Genomic DNA, 22,107 nt, shown 5'->3' with positions numbered 1-22,107 from the left:
TTGTCTCACTCGTCTTCTCATTCCCCTTCACATCTCTTCACGTATTTTTCTCAATATCTCACTTGTTCTTTCCATCTCTTTCGCTTCCCTCCATTTCCCTCTTTTCATCTCTTTTCTTTTCTTTTCTTTTTCCCACCCCAATGTCTCTATTTTTTTTCTCATCATCTTTTTATTCTTTCTCCCTTAATGTTTCTCTTGTCTCATTTTCGTCTCTCTCTATCTCTCTCTCTATTTCTCTTTTCTCTCTCCCATCCCTGAATGTGTCTCATGCTCTGTCTCTCTCTCTATTTTTTGTCCCCCCACCTCTCTTGTTTTTCCCTCTTTTTATCTCTCCATGTGTCTCTCCTTTTATATTTTGTCTTTTCATCTCTCTCTCTGAATATCTCAATTCCTCTTTCCATCTCTTTTATTATCTTTTACTTTCTCCTAATGTCTCTCTTTCTTCTCATCATCCGTTAATGTCTCTCTTTCTCTGTCTCTTTTTTGTCTTTCCATCTTTGTCACTGTCCCTCTCGTCGCATTCCTCCATGTCCCTCTCTCCATTCTGCTTTTTCACTCCCATCCCTAAATCTGTCTCTTTTTTGTCTCCCCATCTCCCTTGTTCTTTCTTCCCTCTATATCTCTCTCCTGCTCTATTTTATGTCTCTCTCTCTCTCTCTCTCTCTCTCTGTCAGTTTCTCGTTGTGGAAACTGTAAACACAAACAGCGGTTTGAATCTCCTCCCTAAAACAGCAGGCTTTTTATCACTCCTTCATGCATTATTTAGGCCGGTGGAGATGAGCAGTGTTGAGTCTTGGAGAATGATGTGTGTGATATTAGAGGAGCATGCATCTCCGCCGCAGATAGCAGGTTCACTTGCGGTTCTCCCACTCGTGTCGTTTCCTACTTTTTATCTTGTCACAAGACTCACTCCCATTGTGTGCAGATCCAGTAACAACAAAAACGAACAGCATTTAACTTTAATCACACCCCAGTGCACCCAGACTGCACTGCTCTCACTGACACCATCGCCTGAGTGTTTATGCAGCAGCAGCTTCATCATGTCCACAGTGACACAGGTATCTATAGTTCCATACGTGTGTGTGTGTGATATCTGTAGTTACATGTGTGTAGTATCTGTAATTACACGCATGTGCGGTATCTGTAGTTACATGCATGTAAGGTATTTATAGTTCCATACTTGTGTGTGTGGTATCTGAAGTTACACATGGGTAAGGTATTTATAGTCTTATAATTTATGTGAGGCATCCATAGCTACATGTGTGTGAGGTATCTATAGATCTATACTTCCATAAATTTGTGTGAGGCATCCATAGCTACATGTGTGTGAGGTATTTATAGTTCCATACTTGTATGTGCGGTATCTGTAGTTACATGTGTGTAAGGTATTTATAGTCTTATACATTTGTATGAGGGGTGAGGTATCTATAGCTACATGTACGTGAGGCATACATAGTGTTATATGTGTGAGGTATCTATAGTCTCATATGTTTGTGTGAGGCATCCATAGCTACATGTGTTTGAGGTATCTATACTCCCATATGTTTGTGTGAGGTATCTATAGTACCATATGTTTGTGTGACGTATCTATAGCTTCATGTGTGTGAGGTATCTATACTCCCATATGTGTATGTGTGTGTGAGTAATCTATATTTCCATATGTTTGTGTGAGGAATCTATAGCTTCATGTGTGTGAAGTATCTATAGTCCCATAAGTTTGTGTGAGGTATCTATAGTCCCATATCTTTGTGTGATGCTTCCATAGCTACATGTGTGTGAGGTATCTATAGTCCTATTTGTGTGTATGTAAGGCATCCATAGCTACGTGTGTGTGAGGTATCTATAGTCCCATGAATTTGTGTGAGGTATCTATAGTCCCATATGTTTGTGTGAGGAATCTATAGCTACATGTGTGTGATGTATCTATGGTCCCATGTCTTTGTGTGAGGCATCCATAGCTTTATATGTGTGAGGTATCTATAGTACCATATATTTGTGTGAGGTATCTATAGTACCACATGTTTGTGTGAGGTATCTATAGCTTCATGTGTGTGAGGTATCTATAGTCCCATATGTGTGTATAAGGAATCTATAATCCCATATGTGTGTGTGAGGCATCCATAGCTACATATGTGTGAGGTATCTATACTCCCATATGTTTGTGTGAGGTATCTATAGTCCCATATGTTTGTGTTAGGAATCTATAATCCTATACATGTGTGTGAGGCACCCATAGCTACATGTGTGTGAGGAATCCATACCTTCATGTGTGTGAGGTATCTATAATTATGTGTGTGAGGTATCTATAGTCTGATATGTTTGTGTGAGGAATACATAGCTACAAATATGTGTGAGGCATCTGTAGATACTGTACATTTGTGCAAGGCATCTATAGTTTCCATAGATTTATGTATGAGGTATTTATAGTTACGTGTGAGTGATCTATACATAGCAGCGCAGCGTGTGTGTGTGTGTGTGTGTGTGTGTGTGTGTGTGTGAGGTATCCACAGCTACATCTGTATAGATGTAAGATATCCATACTTCCAAACATATGTGTGTGTGTGTGAAGTAGAATATATATATATATATATATATATATATGTGTGTGTGTGAGTGTGTGTGTGTGTATGTGTGTGCATGTGTGTTCAGCTCACAGAGGAAGCCACGAGCTTGTGATTTTCTTGTGAAAAGCGGATCATTCATGTGATCCATGGCTGTAATGCAGCTCTCAGATATAATTTGTCTTGGGTCGTGTGGACCCCCGCCCCCCCCCCCCCTCCCCACTCCCTCTGCTCCCCCTCCACACCCAATCAAACGCTTCTGCCTGCCTTTAAACAGCAAAGCTGGTAGCCATAGTTACAGGAGACGGAGGAGCAAGCAATTTATCTCCCGCCCTCTCAGTGACGCCCGCTTTCTAATTTATGCTGCAGTGGCCATACTGCAGCGTGTGCTGAAATGGCACCATTTCTCCACACACACCTCCCTCTATCCCTCCATCTCTCCATCTATCCCTCCCTCCATCCCTTCATCCTTTCGTCTCTCTCTCTCTCTCGCTTCCCACACTTTTCCCAGACAGCTCTCTAGCACCTTGTCTCTGATTTATCTGCCTGACTATGTGCTGTGTGTGCGCATTTGTGTGTGTGTGTTTGTGTGTGTGTGTGTTTGTGTGTGTGTGTGTGTGTATTTGTGTGTGTGTGTGTGTGTTTGTGCACACACTCGTCAGTTTACACCACTCAGTTTACGAGAGAAAGCTTGATGGCCCAACCCTCTCACCTTCAATAACAATCTTTACACTCCCACATCACATTCATCACCGTAACTCATCACTATCATCACAGCGGAGCACATCCACTGAGCTCAATTAACTCATACCAGCCCTGAAGGTTCATATCTCAAAATAAAACCTTATATGTCAATTTTTCTATTAAATTTGTTTGTTTCTTAAAGCAACAATGTGTACATTTTCAGAATTTGGGGATTTAGAGACCCCTCTGGTGCAAGTGTGTAATTGCACAGATCAGACCAGGTGGTAGAGAACTTATAATGTAGGGCTAATGTAGGTTGATTAATCAAATTAATCAAATACTGTTTTAATGCAATTTTCTTTTTACGTATAGAAGCTTAAAGAGTGAATCTGTACATGTAAAGAACATTTTCTTATGTGCTAGTGAATTTTATGATTTAACCTTTTTTTACACTGAAATATAAGGAGGGTATGTTTGCAATATTATATTTAATTTAAAAGCTGTATGTATATATATATATATATATATATATATATATATATATATATATATATATATATATATATATATATATATATATATATAAATTTAAAGGAAAACAATAGCTTTATAGCTTAAATATGTTATTTAAGAACTCAAAAATCTAAAAATCGTAATCAAGAATTGCTGTTATATTTAAATAATGCATCCTATCACGTTGCTTGTTTGCTTGATTTTATACACCTGTAAGTGATTGAAAAAGATATGTAACATATTCTTCGTACTTTATAAAGCGCACCAGATTATAAGACGCTTTCTGCGACACTAGTAAGGAACAGGGGTGTTGCTATGTTTTCCTTCTAATTCGGCAGGTCTCACTACTGGGCGATGGTGGGGATGGGTAGGTTGATTAAGTGAAGTAAAGCTAAGCGAAGTAAACAAAACTGTAATTCTTTAAAAAAAAATCTTTTTTAAGACAAATAAGTGCTGGATGTTAATCTACACAGATTTTTCTCCTTAAAACTGTTTATTTGGGTGAGTAAAGGGCTTCCGTTCATTTGCAATAAACCTAGGTTTCCAGTTTTCCACTAAGGCTGGGTGCAGCAGCATTAGCATAGCTGCAGTTAGGGCTAGTAAAGCTCTACACTAAGGAACTCCGAGTGTTCTGCAAGCCAGGGACATAATACAGACTACAATTTAATATACTCACCTCTGAATGCCAAAAGAGCTAGCACGTTTACGTGGTTAGCGGCTAATGCTAATGCTGCTCCAGCCTTGGTGCTGGAGAAACTTTACTGAAACTCCTGTATAACTCTGTACTTCAGAGTGGCTTTATTGCTCCTTAATACTGACTGGTAAAATTCATACTTTAAAAGAATCACTGTCGATTTTTGAGAGTGTGCCTTTCCTTTTTAAGTGAAAAATATGAATATATATATATATATATATATATGAAAACCCCTCAGGTAGATGACATGCATCAAACCCAGGCCGGGTTGTTTATGTGATAATGAGCGATCCATAGCATCAGCAGTAAATGTGGCGAGATTAATTCCGGCTGTGGCTGGCATTCAATGAAATGCCATTACAATAATAGATTGACTCGCGGAGGAAGGCAATTTTGCATTTCAGCATGTCTGCCTTTTATCAAAGAGGCTAATGAAAAAATTGCGGCCCCAACTGAGCATCTAAGCTTTTTAAAGGGGTGACACTTTAACCTTATTTTGGGGACCTGGGGAGTGGAAAAAATCTAATCAAAAGAGTTATTAAATTCTAAACAGGTTATCTCTGAATCATGGTGAAATTGTTCAAATTACGGTGTCACCACACAACGGCCAGAGTATTAAACACCCTGCAAAACATTTCACATCAGCCAGCGACCCGGGAGAGTACATGGCATTTGTAAATATGACCAGCTGAGCTGTCAAACAAATTAATAAACCCACGGCTCCCTGAGCACAGAGACCTTGAGCACAGGGCAAGCCCACGTTAAATAGAAATACTTCACTACCAGTGCAACACACTCGAGGATGAACTAAAAATGAGGGAAAGCTAAATTACTGTATAAGCAAACCCCAGTTAGCATGATGACATTTACATTGTTCTAACACGATAATTCCTGATTAGTTATCACTGATTATCGTTTTTATGTGAATTCCTTTGAGGCCTCAAAACACAGGAGCTAAACAAACCTAATGTATTGTGTCATACCAGACCACTGCAGTATCATACACTCTAAGAAATATAAGTACAGATTTGTACTTAAAAGAGTACAAAGCTTGTCGCTGGGGCTGTACCTTATATTGAGGCACAAAAAAGTACCTTTCAGTGAAAGTCCTTTTTTGTACCCATGGTTTTTGTGGCAGTAAAGATTATAAAGATTATAAACATTATCATCAACTAAATATGGCTCAAAAACTTGATGATACAAAATTGTCTGGCTTTCAAATAAAAAAATGTGCAATTTAAATATATATAGTTTATTAGTACAGTGATGCAGAATACTGAATGTACCCTTTGGCTGGTTAAATGGTACAAATTTGTACTTATTGCTGTTAGAAATGACTTTGTACTTCAGAGGGAACAAATCTGACCCCGTAAAGACCAATATTGTACCTTTGAGGGTACAATTATAAAGAGTGTACCTTCGAGTACAAAAAAGTACTCATATCGTACCTCTGTTTTTTAGAGTGTATTCAATTATTGATTGCTAAGAAATCCTCTCTGTTGTGATTTATTACTTCTGTACTGTGGGCTACGGACTCAACTGAATGACCCCACTTCATTCTGAAATCGTATACAGTGGTGAATGTCACAGTTAGCAAAACCTGGTCTCGAATGGTGTTGAATTGCATGTTAAAACTGATTGTACAGCAAGACACTACACCATATGATACCAAAACTACATGAAGCGTCCGAGAACGAATATGGCCGTCAACCTGGGAAATATGGATTGTGGGTCTGATCCAAGCGGACAAGGCCTTTTTTTAAGGCTGTGGTTTCCGTAAAATAGGTACATTTTAGATTTAAGTAACCCTTAAAAATAACCATACAGCTTGTATAAAGGCTCTACCTATATAATGGTAAGCCTTGGAGCAGCCTTATATGCCTTAACATCCAGTAAAACAAATTGGACAGATATCACAGCTAGTCAAGTGTCTGCAAACTTTCAGACATATCTAGCAAACTTGTTTCATTCAGCAGAGGCATATATATATATATATATATATATATACAAGTTATATACTCTGAGCAAAAAAACATCAGCTAATATATTGATATAATTACCGTTCAGTGTGGGTGGTTCAGTGGTTAAATATATAAGCAGCACAGCTCTGACAGTAGTGACTAATAGTGACAGGCAACCGTGATAACTGAGAGATTTACATGCACTGGCAGAGGAAAATGGATAGTGAGTGATACTACAATGGCTTACCGCACTGCTGCAGGGAATATCCTTCACTTTGAGCCAAGCCAGATCCAATGTTCCCTCGCCTTTGTAACAGGACTGCAGCCTGTCCTTAATTCTCTCGTTGATCTCCTTCAAGGAGAACACGCACAAGGCCGACTCCTGAGACGTTTCCTTGGGACGTCGCTTCTGGCCTTTGGAGAACACGGCATAGAGAACGTCGTCATCCGGCCCCACCTTCAGGGTTTGAGCCAGGATGGATCCTGCTTTGGACAGGTAGGCAGCCTGCAGGAGGCGATACTCCACTCCACCCTTCACGCAGCCTAGAGGAACCTCCACGTAGGAGTTGAACGCTGTATCATCCTTGCAGAGGCGCACCAGCTTGGAGGTGTACACCTGTTCTCGACCGGCCGAGGACGAGCCCGCAGCTGGGCCGCCGCCCATTTCCGGCTGCAGTGTGAGAAAGTACACGAAGTTGCCGCTTCCAAAGCCGTAGACGTAGTAGATATCGAAGTCCGGCACAACTGTGAAGGTGTCTGATGGGATCTTGATCATGGAGGCCACAAACTCGTCATGGAAGACATACGCAAACATGCCGTCCTCCTCGGAGTTGCGGGCCAGCTTACGGCTAGAGATGGTCGGGAAGTACTCTGGCCTCCCGTCTACCGCCGTAGCCACGAACAGCTTGTCGGGTGAGGAGTCCCCATACGACACGATGACACCAAAGACCGACCCACTCTCATTAACTCCTGAGAGGTAGTGCTCTTTCTTGTGAAAAGGTTCCCCAAGCTTGAAGAGGTCATCCAGGCGTAGCAGCTTGCAGATGCCCTGATAGAGGCTTCCGCAGGCCAACAGTCGGTTCTCTCTGTAGTCCATCAACAACATCTTGTTGACGTTGTTGGTGAGCGAAAGCGGCTCGCTGCAGGGCTGGACGATACGCGGTGGGTAACAGTTGCGGTTGTCCTCGTCTGGCCCGGTCTGGTGTGAGACCTGCACATCCAGACCTTGTGAGAGTTTGTAAATGCGGTTCACCGCGCCAAGATACACATTCCCATTTCGGTGGTCCACCGCTAAGTGGTTAAAGGTCCATTCTGGGTTCTCTGCACGAAATGTCCTGTAGTCCTCGTCCACTTTGGATGCAGCAGAAGGCTGCTGCGGCCTGGAGGCGGACAGGGGGAGCAGCAGGATGGAGAAGCAGCAAAAAACTATTAGACAGTTCAGTTTTCTGTCGTGGGAAGCCATTGTCCTCTTGATACTACGGGGAAGAAGTAGTAGTCTCAGTCGGTTGCTCACAGCCAATCAGTGTTTAGGCTTCTCTTGAGTTCGGACACATTATGGACCTGCGGAGAGAGACAGAAAACAACGATATTAGCTTGTGAAACACATACTGTATGTCTTAGCAAGGCAAGTATCACGTGCCTACACCTACTTAACACAGAGAGGAGGAGGAGGAGAATTGGGAGGAATTCGAAGAAATTGGTAGAATTGTCCTCAGAAGTCGAATTACGACACAACGCACTTCCAGCCTTTTCCAAAGTGCAGGAGTAATCAGGTGGTGGTGGTGAAAAGGGCACTCATGGAGAGGACACTGCTGGCATGAATAGATGCCATTCTCAATGGGCATAATGCATTTGCCCCAGGAGTTATCAGTGCAGACAGCCACCGCTTCTCCACAAGTGCCCCACCTCATAGCCAGGCCTCTGGCCCTCTAATTGATTTTCCCCTCTGCGAGCGATTTGCACGCTTTGGCGATTTTGTCTCTTTTCTCCTGATAGCGTGGCTCGCCTGCTGACATCGCTAAGCAAAGAGACGGCGCGCACAGATACGGGCATGCCTGCAATGTTTATGAGCAAAGGTGAACCGCTCGGCCAATTAGGAGAAAGGTAAAAAGGGGAGGACGAGGGATGGAGGGGGTTGAGCCTGCTTATCCTTGAGTCATTTATTCATGCGGTTAAAGTCCATCCCCGTGGTCTGGAGCCTGGCAAACATGCGCCCACACACTGAGAGACACAAGGGCATGAAACACGTCCATCCAATATTTATCAACAGTTACAGTCAATTCTTCCTGATCGTCATGCATGCTAATATTCCAGAGGCCATCTCCGTGCAGGCATCTCCATTTGCACCTTTAATAATTTTATTTCTATTTTTTCCCCATTTTCTCCCCAATTTCGCGCAGCCAATTACCCAACCCACTCATTAGGGCTCCCCCTATCACTAGTGATGCCCCAACACATCAGGAGGGTGAAGACTAGCACATGCTTCTTCCGATACATGTGAGGTTAGATTCCACCTCTGCATTACCGAGTAGCGTAGCGTCAATTGTGCTCATAGTGGCAGCGCTTAAAACCACTGGACCACTTGGCGCCCCCTTCAGCTTTAAACAAACACTGCAAACACTCTGATCTTGACTCGATGATTCATTATGATAATTTTTTTCCATTCATTCATTCATTTATCCATACTAATATAACAGTATAAACTGCACAAGCTTTACTGCAATGTGTGCAATGCTAAGCCTCTGATTGGCTACCAGTGGTCAGTACTGCTAGCCAGGCCTGCATGCTAATAGTTCAGCAGCCGTCTCCATGTTTGCACGTTTGTACTTCCGCTGTGTACTTTAACCAACACTGCGAACACTGTGATCCCGACTAAAACACACGTTTTATAACAGAAAAGGTGAGAACCACGAACCACAGAAAAGGAAAGCTTTAAAAAAAAAAAAGCAGGCCACACAAATTGTGGCTGTTAAGCAAGCCAGCAGTCACAGCACAGACTGGCACTTAAGTGCTGGGTGCACAGTGGATATGAAAATCACACCTCAGCCGCTGTAGTAGGCATTAAGACGTTAGCGACTGAAGAGCAGCCGCTACACAGTTATGATTAGCCATTGAAACAGAAAGCAGCCCCACACTGAGGGAGAGTGAGAGGCTGCGGCGAATAATAAAAGGGTCAGCACCCTCGCCAATCAGAGGCAGAGCCGATCTTATGATGGCGACATCGGCCACGTATAGGAGGCAGTGGCAGGAGACGGACTAGCGTGAGTAATTTGAGCAGTGGGGGATAATGTTGGCTGATGGCAAACTGCAACACGAGGAAACCACTTTGCGGTGGTGCCACGGACATTATTGACATTAAACCCAGAGAAAGGAGCTGAAAAGGAATGGAAGGAATGGACATGAATGGAAGAGTGTAAGCGGGAACTGGTCTAAAACACTTAATCAAAAGCCAAACAGGCCTGCAACTAATTATTTTGACTATTTGAGTAATCGACTAATCTTTCGATTATTTTATTATTTTCTCATGCCCCCTATTCTTATATTTCTACTGGTGAGACTCTTAATTTAATGTTTTATCCAGTATGTTTTACTGCACAATGACAGCTAGGGCCAACTTTTTTGCACAATTTTGCAGTAGATTATGATAGTTTTTCGTACCTATATTAACATAAATATTACATAAATATTATTACATTATAGGAATCATTAACACAGGCTGGCTGTTATTTTTATAAGATTCTAGGATATTCATATTCTATGTCTTTAATTAAGATGTAAATACTAAGAGAATAAATATATATATATATATATATATATATATACAAACAGTGGCGTGAAAAAGTACTTTTTTGGTTATACTCACATTTTTCAGATTATCAAAGAGCAAACTTTAATAACAAACAAATATATTCTATAATATAATATAGTAATATAGATAGATACTATATAGTAATATAATAAATTAAATTAAATAATGGAGAAAGCATGGAATAAACACTGGTGAGCCTTCTCAAAAGTGGCCAATAATTTGGAAATTATTCCAAAAGGGCATGGACAGCTCATCCAGAAGGTCACAAAGCACCCAGACCAACATCTGAAGGACTACAGGTTTTTTTTTTTTATTATTTACTTTCATTAGTTTAGGTGTTAAGGAGATACTGTACTCTGTCCACTCCACTAAAATTAGGTTAAAATTAGGTCACTACAACTACATATATTATATTGTTTTTTTTTTACTGCAAAAGCACTGAAAAACACTGAAACCTTATTGGCCAACTAAGCATGAGAAGAGGCCAATCAGGTTGCTCTATTTGCCAATTTCTCACTATGTGTGTCTTTCTCTCCCACACATTTTTCTCGTGTGCAATCTTTCTCTCTCTTCATCACACATTAACAACATATTGATAATGAAATTCAGTGTCAAATATTTTTTTTTTATTTGACGTCGACTAATCATTGCAGCCTTAAAGCCAAGACAGATAGAAATAGAACAACAGAAATAAAAGACAGGCATTGCTGCCAACAGTGGACAATAGACAGTAGAGAGTAGAGCAGAGCTCTGACCCAAACAACCCAGTGACACTTCATTATCTACCCATCAGGCGGCTGCATTTAGCTCCTATTTGTCTTTTTAGCCCACTGATCAGCCCATGCCATTAATTACAACATTTAGATTAGGCTCATGCCATCCCTATACCATTCCATCTATCATCCTGCACACACAGTATTTCATTTTACATCCTGTCACACTAAACACAGCGTCGTGTGAAAAGGTTATGGAGGCTATAGTGAAAAAGCTCATTTTAATAATGAATTTTAAAATTAGCGCTGTCACAAAACATTATTTCATTAGTCTAGTTATCTACAGGTTGTTTTAGTGATTAATTGGAAAATCTCAGTTCTTTTTATAACAGGTCAAATAATAAAATACACTACGGGCGACATATTAGTGTACGATTGGGTTATTAGTATTCTGTTAATATTGTTACAAAAAAGCTTATTTTTTTCATTTTTTGTAGTTTGCAGTGTTTTTAAGCAAAACTACAAATCCCACAAACTCCTCCAAATCCCATTCTTGTTATGCTGGAGCTGGATGGATACTTAAAAACCCTAAAGTTAACTAGTTCACCAGCAGCAGTTAGGTTGCTGAACTTTAGCGCACCACTACTATAGATATGTACAGCTTTGGAAAAAATCCCCAAATTCCAAATTTAATTATTGTAATTTACAGCATTTATTTGCAGAAAATGAGAAATGGCTGAAATAACAAAAAAAATCACATTTTTTTTCATGCATCTTGGCATCATGTTCTCCTCCACCAGTCTTACACACTGCTTTTGGATAACTTTATGCTGCTTTACTCCTGGTTTGGTTAACTTGGGTTGATCCACCTTCCTGTGGATTATATTCCAGAGGTTTTCTATTTGGTAAAATCAAAGAAACGTATCATTTTTAAGTGGGCTCTTGTGTTTTTCCAGGGCTGTACGTCTATATCGGGTGCTTGAAGGGTTTTCCCAGTTCTTAGGGGGAGGATTTCACCAGTTCCCATTGTAACTCTGTTCCAAATGGAAGGGTTATTGTCCAAAACAAGGGGTAGGGGTACAAAAGAGAAATGGGATTGGGCCCTAATCTAACCTAGAATGTGCATTTTACATATTTAACCCAATTAAATCCTTAAGCTTCAACTGTTCTCCAATAGTTTTGAGCTTTTGTATTGTATTTAATTATGACAATTTCTCCACTCATTTATTTGCTCATGCTAATACAGTATAAACTGCCCAGGCTTTGGTGCAATGTGTGCCACGCTAAGCCTCTGACTGCTCAGTGGTCAGTACTGGTGGCCAGGCCTGCAGAGAAACCTTCCAGGAACAGGGCTTACAATTGGCTAATCTGCAAGGTCATCCAGAGAGGGGCAGCTTATGATTGGCTTATCCTGGCAAGCCCCTCCCGGTGGAGGTAGAAAGGGATGGATTGCTGTGAGAGAAAGCCAACTGGCAGCAGCAGATGAGGCCTAGCATCCAGAATATAGACAGGAAGTTGACCTCTAGTCCCTCCAGTTCTGAGACTGAGGACCGACTTGTGTGTGCAGTCAACAGGAAGCCAAAAAGCTTCTGGAAAGCTCACCCACCAAACCACCCACACACCCCAACACACACACACACACACACTCTGAAACATACATACACACAAGCATGGGCCATGCACAGACCACATGCTGCGTGCACACATCAAAGGGTGCTAATGAATTCATGTTTGGAGTCACACACACACACACTTACACACACTCACACACACTCTTTCACTGTGCATCTTCAGAAATATAGGGAAACACACTCACTGTACACACTGTCCAAGATTAGCCTGTGTGTTTTGGTCTAAAGCAGCTGGACACTTCTTTCCGCTTCTTTCAATCAATTAATCAATTAATCAATTAATCCATTAATCAATCAATATTTATTTTGACTCGGAAATGCATTGATGGCAACCCTCATTTTTAATGTAGCTGAGCATTTACAAAAAAACAGAGACTGACATGACAAAGAAATAATAACTAAATTAAATCAATTTAAAATAACAATAAATAAAAAATAAAAATAAATATAATAATAATAATAATAATAATAATAATAATAATAATAATAATAATAATAAATAAAAAATAATAATAATAATAAAACTTGTTTTAATTGATAAAAAACTAAGATCAAAAAAGATAAGATTAATTAAACAAAAAAGTTACAATTAAGCTAAAACTAACTTTTATATAATACAATAAAAAATACAAAAAAATAAATGAATTAACTAAAAAACAAAAATAAAATAAAATAATAATAATAATAATAAAAATATTATTAAAACATCAAAATAAGTAAAAAAGCAATAATACAAAACTAAACTATAAAATATTTTAATTGATAAGAAATTAATATCAAAAGATGGTAAGATTAATACAATAAAAAAAGTTACAATTAAGCTAAAACTAACTTTTACATAATACAATAAAAAATACATATAAATAAATGAACTATAATAATAATAATAATAATAATAATAATAATAATAATAATAATAATAATATTAATACATCGAAATAAGTTACAAAGCAATAATACAAAACTAGAATATTAAAAAATACAAATAATAATAATAATAAAATTTGGAAAGAAATAAAAAGGAAATAAGGTACTAAGAGAAGATATCTAGATATTTAAAGTTTGAAATAATTTTGGCGACACCTATGATCTGAGTTTTAGTTTTAGTGTTTCCTGTAGTGAATTCCAGCTCACTGCTGCTGCTCTGTAGCTAAAAGATTAAACAGATTTTCCCAGTTCAGTAAAAACTCTTGGAATTTCTCTACTTTTTTATTTGTCTTACAGCAACGAGGTCGTCAACAAATCCGCATTACTCCAAACAACTCTATTGTCTTTCCAGACAAGGAAAGATGAGCGTCTAAGAAAGCACGGCTGCTTTTATGAGCTAAAACTATGAATGACTCGACGTGAGCCTCTGCCGCAGTGTGGGAAGAGGCCGCGTGACCCCCTGCAGAAACGAGTGGAAGCTGTGAAACAAATCTGGTACAGCCATAGGCGGGAGAGCAGACTGCAGGTGTATCGATTTCACCCTCCACTGAAAGGAACAGGTGAAACAGCTGAGACGTGCGAGTCAAGGTGAAATTTTCAAACAGATAGACAGGTGGATCTTATTCAGAGCAAAAATAAAAGTGAGTAGGTAGAGTAGGAAGAGTCGGAATCGCGCTTAGATCTAGACCTGACTGTGTGTGTGTGTGCGTGCGTGCACGCAAAAACTTAAACACCCTGTGCACGGTGCCTCACAATGCTCATTGCTATCTTAAACGCAATGCACTTATTACACACATACAAACACACAGCAGTGCACAAACCCAACGTTTACTTCCACAATAAACAGAATAAAAAATATAATAGCAACACGCAGGTCAGTTTCCTCTGCTGAGAATCGCAGAAGTGATGCGCCATTAAACTACCAATCCGCCAAAGTCAAAGCACACCTGGTTCTTTAAAGGGAATGGGACAACATAAACACAACTTTTGACTAATTAAGAGATTTAGTACATGCCTTTTGTACATTTTAAGCCTGACAAGGTGTACTTTTCCTGCCGTTATGATAGCAAAGTGGCTATCTTACACCCTGTGCATGGTGAGTTGCAATGCTCATTGCTATCTTACAGCCCATCAACAGTCATTTTCAACAGACTCGCATCATTTAAGATAGATAGATAGATAGATAGATAGATAGATAGATAGATAGATAGATAGATAGATAGATAGATAGATAGATAGATAGATAGATAGATAGATAGATAGAAACTGCAGAATATTTAGTGCACATAATTAACTGCTAACAAACAATTAAAATTACAGTACAAAATAGAATTTTAAGAATAATATAACAGTATTATTAAGTAGAAATAAAAAAATATATATCTATTTAATGAATTGTAACTTACCAAGACTCTGATTGTGTGTAAAACAATAATAGTACAACAAAAAATAAAAAATAAAGCAACAAAACCACAAAACAACAAAAATCTACCACAAAGATAAAGTGCAGCAGATTTAGCTTAAAAATTAACTGCAAACAAACAATTAAAATACAAAATAAACTGCTTTCAAGTATACTGCAATATTACAATTTGGGTTTGTTTTTTTAAACAATATTATTGCTTTAAATGAAATAAGACTTTTTTAATGGGGGTTTAAATAAGACAAAACCTTCAAATCAATGCACAATCCATCAAATCCTCCACTCAACTAATATATTCCAGCATATATAGACTTTTATTTTTTTGTTGCTGTCGTTTTTAAGCAAAACAAGCATTATGAGGTCATCTGATTACAAAACAGAGCTGATAAGGGCGTGATGTTGTGCTGACATACAAGTATGATGAAAGGATATATTTAGTCTGCTAAAAATATTCTGAGCGGATGTATTGTGACCCAGTTGCCTGTTGATCTTTCTATTGATTTGTTTTAACTGCATATTAATGGTTTAACAAGCTAGTTAATAGCCAATAATACACTTCTTTATAAACCCTTTACAAACTCTTTATAAGAGAGCCTTATTTTAAAGTGGTACTGAATAACCTTACAGTTTATATATATATATATATATATATATATATATATATATATATATATATATATATATATATATATATATATATATATAGAAAGGTCATATATATGTATATATATATATATATATATATATATATATATATATATATCAATAGAAAGGTCACTATCCTGCACCAGCAGAAATGGACAGATAGCATCAGAGTTGCCTCTCTTTTTTAGCAGACTAAATATATCCTTTTTTCTCCGTCTTTCAGCATACTTGTTTGTCAGCACAACATCACACCCTTATCAGCTCTGTTTTGTAATCAGATGACCTCATAATGCTTGTTTTGCTTAAAAACTACAAAAAATAACAAAAAAAAATTAAAGTCTATATACTATATATGCTGGAATATATTAGTTGAGTTCAGGATTTGATGGATTGTCCATTGACTTGAAGGTTTTGTCTTGTATAAACCCATTAAAAATGTCTTATTTAACTTAAAGCAATAATATTGAAATATATTTAAAGGGAATGGGACAACATAAACACAACTTTTGACTAATAAGAGATTTAGTACATGCCTTTTGTACATTTTAAGCCTGACAAGGTGTACTTTTCCTGCCGTTATGATAGCAAAGTGGCTATCTTACACCCTGTGCATGGTGAGTTGCAATGCTCATTGCTATCTTACAGCCCATCAACAGTCATTTTCAACAGACTCGCATCATTTAAGATAGATAGATAGATAGATAGATAGATAGATAGATAGGTAGATAGATAGATAGATAGATAGATAGATAGATAGATAGATAGATAGATAGATAGAAACTGCAGAATATTTAGTGCACATAATTAACTGCAAACAAACAATTAAAATTACAGTACAAAATAGAATGTCTTTTAAGAATAATATAACAGTATTATTAAGTAGAAATAAAAAAATATATATCTATTTAATGAATTGTAACTTACCAAGAATCTGATTGTGTGTAAAACAATAATAGTACAACAAAAAATAAAAAATAAAGCAACAAAACCACAAAACAACAAAAATCTACCACAAAGATAAAGTGCAGTCTAAAGATAAAGTCTTGTATAAACCCATTAAAAATGTCTTATTTAACTTAAAGCAATAATATTGAAATATATATATATATATTGCAGTGCTCTTGAAAGCAGTTTATTACGTATTTTAATTGTAATTCTTTGATTGCACTTAATGTTTAAGCTAAATCTTTGTTGCACTTTATCTTTGTTGTAGATTTTTGTTGTTTTGTGGTTTTGTTGCTTTATATATTTTTTTGTTACACTATTATTATTTTACACACAATCAGATTCTTGGTAAGTTACAATTCATTAAATATATGTCTGTTTTTGGTTTCTACTTCTACTTATCTATCTATCTATCTATCTATCTATCTATCTATCTATCTATCTATCTATCTATCTATCTATCTATCTATATATATATACTGTATTCTACAGGGCAGATGGGCCTTAGGACTAAATCTCCATTTGCTTCCTGACACATGCTTTATACGGCTATTAATGTGCCTTTCAGCACACACCCTCTAACTGGCTCAGCCACATTTAGAGCTGTTTTGTACTTTTCTCAGAAGTGTGAACATCAATGCATTTCTCTAGTTATTTTTTCCCATGAGCCTACTGGCAGCCTTCTTCTTGGAAAGCTTGGGCAGCTTGTATGATCAAACGCTCCAGTCCACTTAAGAGTTTCACCACGACTCTCAAATAAACATAAGAATGCAAAGTTTTAAAAAGTAGAAGAAATTCATCTGAATAACGCATTTATTACTCAATCAAAATGTTTCATTTTTTTCTCATATGACATTGCTCCTCAAGGTTACATAAAGATTAAGATTAAGAGTTTTATTTCTGAGGGATATCAAATGAGCTGTAAAAAAGTGGACAATTCTGGCCAGCATGGCTGGGCGATAGATATATTTTAGAGTTTTTAAGACACTCAGTGTGGGCAGGGTGCCAAGTCCTGCTGGAAAATGAAATCCACATCTCCATAAAGTCCAAAGTCAGTGCAGTGTTTTCTTAAAGAACATCTTACAGCACTTCATACTGTATGCCTCTGCTACTGACAACTTTTACGGAGACAAGGATTTCATTTTCCAGCAGGATTTGGCACACTGCCCATATTGATACATAGCTGACTGATCTTTCCATCTGTAGAATAATCACAAATTCATCTACATCTGAATAAGCATGAGCAGAGCATAAACGTGTTCTATAATCTTTGAAACATATAGTTTTGTCTTACAATTATCTTTTTGTTATTACCATATGGAATTAAATCATATATCACTTTAGTTTCTGAATCAGTTTCTCTGATTTTGTTATTTATAGGTTTATGTTTGAGTAAAATAAAAATTGTTGTTTTATTCTAAAAACTACCGACAACATTTTTCCCAAATTTCAAATAATAATGTTTTAGTCATTTACAGCATTTATTTGCAGAAAATGAAATACAATTTTGAAATAATAAAAAAGATGCAGAGCTGCTTTCAGACCTCAAATCATGCAAAAAGAAAACATAAAAAGTTCTTAATTATACATTTTTAATGGTTCAGAAATCAGTATTTGGTGGAATAAACCTGGAACCTGGTTTTTAATCAGTTTTATTTTCATGCATCTTGGCATCATGTTCTCCTCCTCCACCAGTCTTACACGCTGCTTTTGGATATCTTTATGCCGCTTTACTCCTGGTGCAAAAATTCAAGCAGTTCAAATTAAGTTTGATGGCTTGTGATCATCCATCTTCCTCTTGATTATATTCCAGAGGTTTTTTAATTTGGTCTCTTCGTATATCGTATATTGCCTTTCTTTTACAGCTTTTTATTAGAATAATTATTCGTTTTATTAATTGTTTATTAAGCTCCAGCCATCCAGGGACAAACACTAAAAGTGTGCTCTCAATTTGTGTCATTAAAGAAGTGATTACAGCTGTGCTTCCCGACAGAAAGCAAGACTTTCCCGCCTCCTTGGAATGCTCTTGTGACTTCAATAAACTTGAGTTTATCCAGCAGATAAGGTCTATTTTTCCATCCCGGATGGACCTTAATCCTGCTGCCAGGCTGCTGGTTGGACCTCACGCGAGAGCAATGACACATTCTTCATCTCTCGCGTGGGAATGAAGTGGCTGGTCCTTTGTAATCTACTGTATGTTGTTGAGCCAGGCTCCTCCAGGCAGTTCTACACAACTATGAGCCAATGGAACGCTTTCAAAGCTGCAGCGTTCAGCCAGTAACACAGATCCCATGCAAATGTTCAACCTTGAATCTCATCAGACACCAGCAAAGATGGAGGGAGGATGGGGGGAGGATGGAGGGAGGATGGGGGGAGGACGAAGGGGAGGATGGAGGGATACTAGAACAATCTAGAGTTAATCCCCTGGCCTGACCTAAGAGTATTATCATGGAACAGCACAATTCAAATTTGATTAGAACATGTCACACGCATTCACAAAAGGTCATGTTCACCCTTTCTTTCTTTCTTTCTTTCTTTCTTTTTTGCAGACATGCAAAACATTCACAATGTTTATTTTTATTTAAGCAATGCAATGACAGAGTAATAAATATGCCCCATTCGAGTTACTGTATGTATATATTATTGACAGTAAATGGATATTAACTCAACAAAATTTGATAACAATGTTATCGTCTACTGTGTTTTTTTTATTGAATATCATTGAAAAGTTTGATCTGTTTTAAGCATTTTTATTTTATTTTATTGTTGACGATTATTTATTATGGCTTACAGCCAATTAAAACCCAATAATCAACTTCTCAGAAAATTAGAATATTATATTTTAGACCAATTGGTACTTTTTTGGCAGTGTGGGCAGTGTGCCAATTCCTGCTGGAAAATGAAATCCGCATCTCCATAAAGTCCAAAATCAGTGCAGTGTTTTTTTTTTCCAAGAAAACCTGACAACTTTTATGAAGAGATGCGGATTTCATTTTCCAGCAGGACTTGGCACACTGCCAACACTGCCAAAAGTATAATTTGTTTTATTTTTTATATAATATCATCATCAACAATCAAAAAATAGACACTTAAAATACATCACTCTGTGTGTAATACATACCCTCTATACAATATATGAGTTTTACATTTTGAACTGAATTACTGAAATAAAGTAACTTTTTTAATATATATATATATATATATATATATATATATATATATTTTTTTTTTTTTTTTTTTAGATGCACTAGTGTAACAGTGAATACAGTTTAAACAGACTGCAGTAGGTGAAGAAAAAAGTATATATATATATATATATATATATATATATATTTTACAAACTATGATTAATTAAAATGTTGTCTTTTTAAAGGCAGAATTGCATTGTTATGCTATTATATTGTCATTAAATCAGTGGCATTTAAATGGTTGTAATTACAGTAATATTGTTTATTGTAATACTTTATTTTACAAAATATCGTCCATCAAAAAATAGTATGGTGACAGGCCTGGTGCAATCTTTTAAAAATGGGTCAGTGACCGAAAATACACACTGTAAACATACATAAACATAAATAAAGACTCAACTTACAGTGTGCTCATACATAGACTTCAGCTTTACATGTAACACACACACACACACACACACACACACACATACACATGCTGCTGTTCGACTTTCATTAGTCCAGCCCTTCTTCCATCTGATCACTCTATCCTATGGACAGATGGAGGGATTCATCCCTGAAGAAGGAGAAGAGGGGTGAAGGGGAGGAGGAGTGGAGCTGATGTTTACACACTGAAAAAGGGGCAGATTTGTGTTTTAATTAACCGTGGCCTTGTCTGAGGGTTACAGACACTAATGGGGGATCCATAGCGCCAGTCGAAAGATGTTAAAGGGCCACACCACTAATTTATCAAGATTTCTGTGGAATTAAATTTAATTTCAATAAAGATATTCAATGCTTTCATGTGAAATGACCCACTTTTAACCTAGAAACATACAGCTCTGGAAAAAAATCAAGAAGAATCAAGATTATGCAATTTTTGCACATAAAGTTTTGCACATAAAGTCATAAAGTTACCCAAAAGCAGTGTGTAAGACTGGTGGAGGAGGACATGATGCCAAGATGCATGAAAACTGTGAATAAAAACCAGGATTGTTCCACCAAATATTGATTTCCGAGCTCTTAAAACTTTATGAACTTTATTCTGAAAGCTCTGCATCTTTTTTGTTATCGACAAAATCCACAGAAAATTCACAGAAACAAAAATTAAAGCAAAACTTAGCAAAATCTACAAATAATTTACAATTAACTATTTAAAATTTGTTCTGCTTTGAATTGGCAACATTTTCTTTTCGATTCTTAAAATTCTGAATGCAGATTTTATATATTTTTACACTATATTTTTACAAATATCATTCAAGAAATCATAATTGGCCCCTCTAAGAATATTGTAGTCCCTTTAAGGACCCTTATTCATAACTATTATCTTGATTTTGTATGAAATATCAAATAGGCAGGTGTCCCAATACTACTTTTTCTTGTTTTTAATTAGTTTGTAAATAAGAATTTGGATTAAAAAATACACGTGCAGGATGTGTGCAGATTAATTTCACAGCAACAGCCCTTTACTTTTACTCACAACTATGTGACATTATGTGTGTTTACACATAAGCAATTAAATCACACAGAAATGTTTAATGAGAAATGGGTACCATTTAAAATAAGACTGCCTTTATAAAGGGTTTATAAATGGTTAACAATAAGTTTATTAATGGTTACTAATTAGGTTGTAAATGCCTTGAAAATCATTAATAATCAGTTATAACACCTACATAGAAAGGGCAACAATGACCTGTTGTTTGCCAAATAGTGAACCCACAGCCATCCATACTGTTGCCCTTTCCACGTATGTGTTATAACTGATTATTAATGATTTTAAGGCATTTACAACCTAATTAGTAACCATTAATAAACTCATTTTAAACCAATTATAAACCCTTTATAAAGGTAGTCTTATTTTAAAGTGGTACCGAGAAATGTTTGATGGACTTTGATGAGTTTAAAGTCACTCTACATGAATGGTGACCATGTGTTATGTAAGATCACACCTACAGGACGAGCATGTTTACAGTGTAAAAATGATCAGTCTGCTGAGCTCAAACAGCTTTTACTTGTTTACTGATATATTACACAGCTTGCTCTGTTGAGATTATATATCATATTTGCATTTATTTGTATACGGATGAGTTTTTTTATTACACAATCTCATGTGCAATCATGAGCACAACCTAGAAAATCTAAACTACTGGCACAATATGTTGTGTGTGATTTTATTATTTTAATGTATTTTAATGAGAAACACTTTGCATGCTATTTTAATGCACAAAAAAACACAAATTAATCCTGATTATAACAGGAAATATATATATGGAAATCCCAATGCAAACCCAAACCAAACACACTGCCATACACTACTAAACACAAGCTCATCTCAGCTCCTGCTGCACATGCTGTTATTTCCAATCAACTTCATCTTCAGTTTCTTCTTATTAGATTAGACTGAGAGATGCTTCCTGTGGCACCAGCTTCAACTG

The 22,107-nt window shown here is 37.0% G+C and overlaps 1 protein-coding gene and 1 long non-coding RNA gene across 2 annotated transcripts in view; both read right to left on the bottom strand.

Moving 5' to 3' along the window:
* LOC125799091 (uncharacterized) overlaps positions 1–22,107 on the bottom strand; it is a 515,567-nt gene that overhangs the window by 435,079 nt on the left and 58,381 nt on the right. The window lies entirely within an intron of this gene.
* Positions 1–22,107, bottom strand: part of plxna4 (plexin A4) — a 459,159-nt gene that overhangs the window by 411,024 nt on the left and 26,028 nt on the right. The window contains exon 2 of the mRNA XM_022671791.2: positions 6,661–7,973. Coding sequence (XP_022527512.2) covers positions 6,661–7,875 — 1,215 coding nt within the window. The 5' untranslated portion in view covers positions 7,876–7,973. The remainder of the gene's footprint in view (positions 1–6,660; positions 7,974–22,107) is intronic.

This window comes from Astyanax mexicanus, chromosome 2 (genome assembly GCF_023375975.1).
Source record: "Astyanax mexicanus isolate ESR-SI-001 chromosome 2, AstMex3_surface, whole genome shotgun sequence".
Classification (NCBI taxonomy): domain Eukaryota; kingdom Metazoa; phylum Chordata; class Actinopteri; order Characiformes; family Acestrorhamphidae; genus Astyanax; species Astyanax mexicanus.
This window is presented reverse-complemented; position numbering and strand designations above follow the sequence as displayed.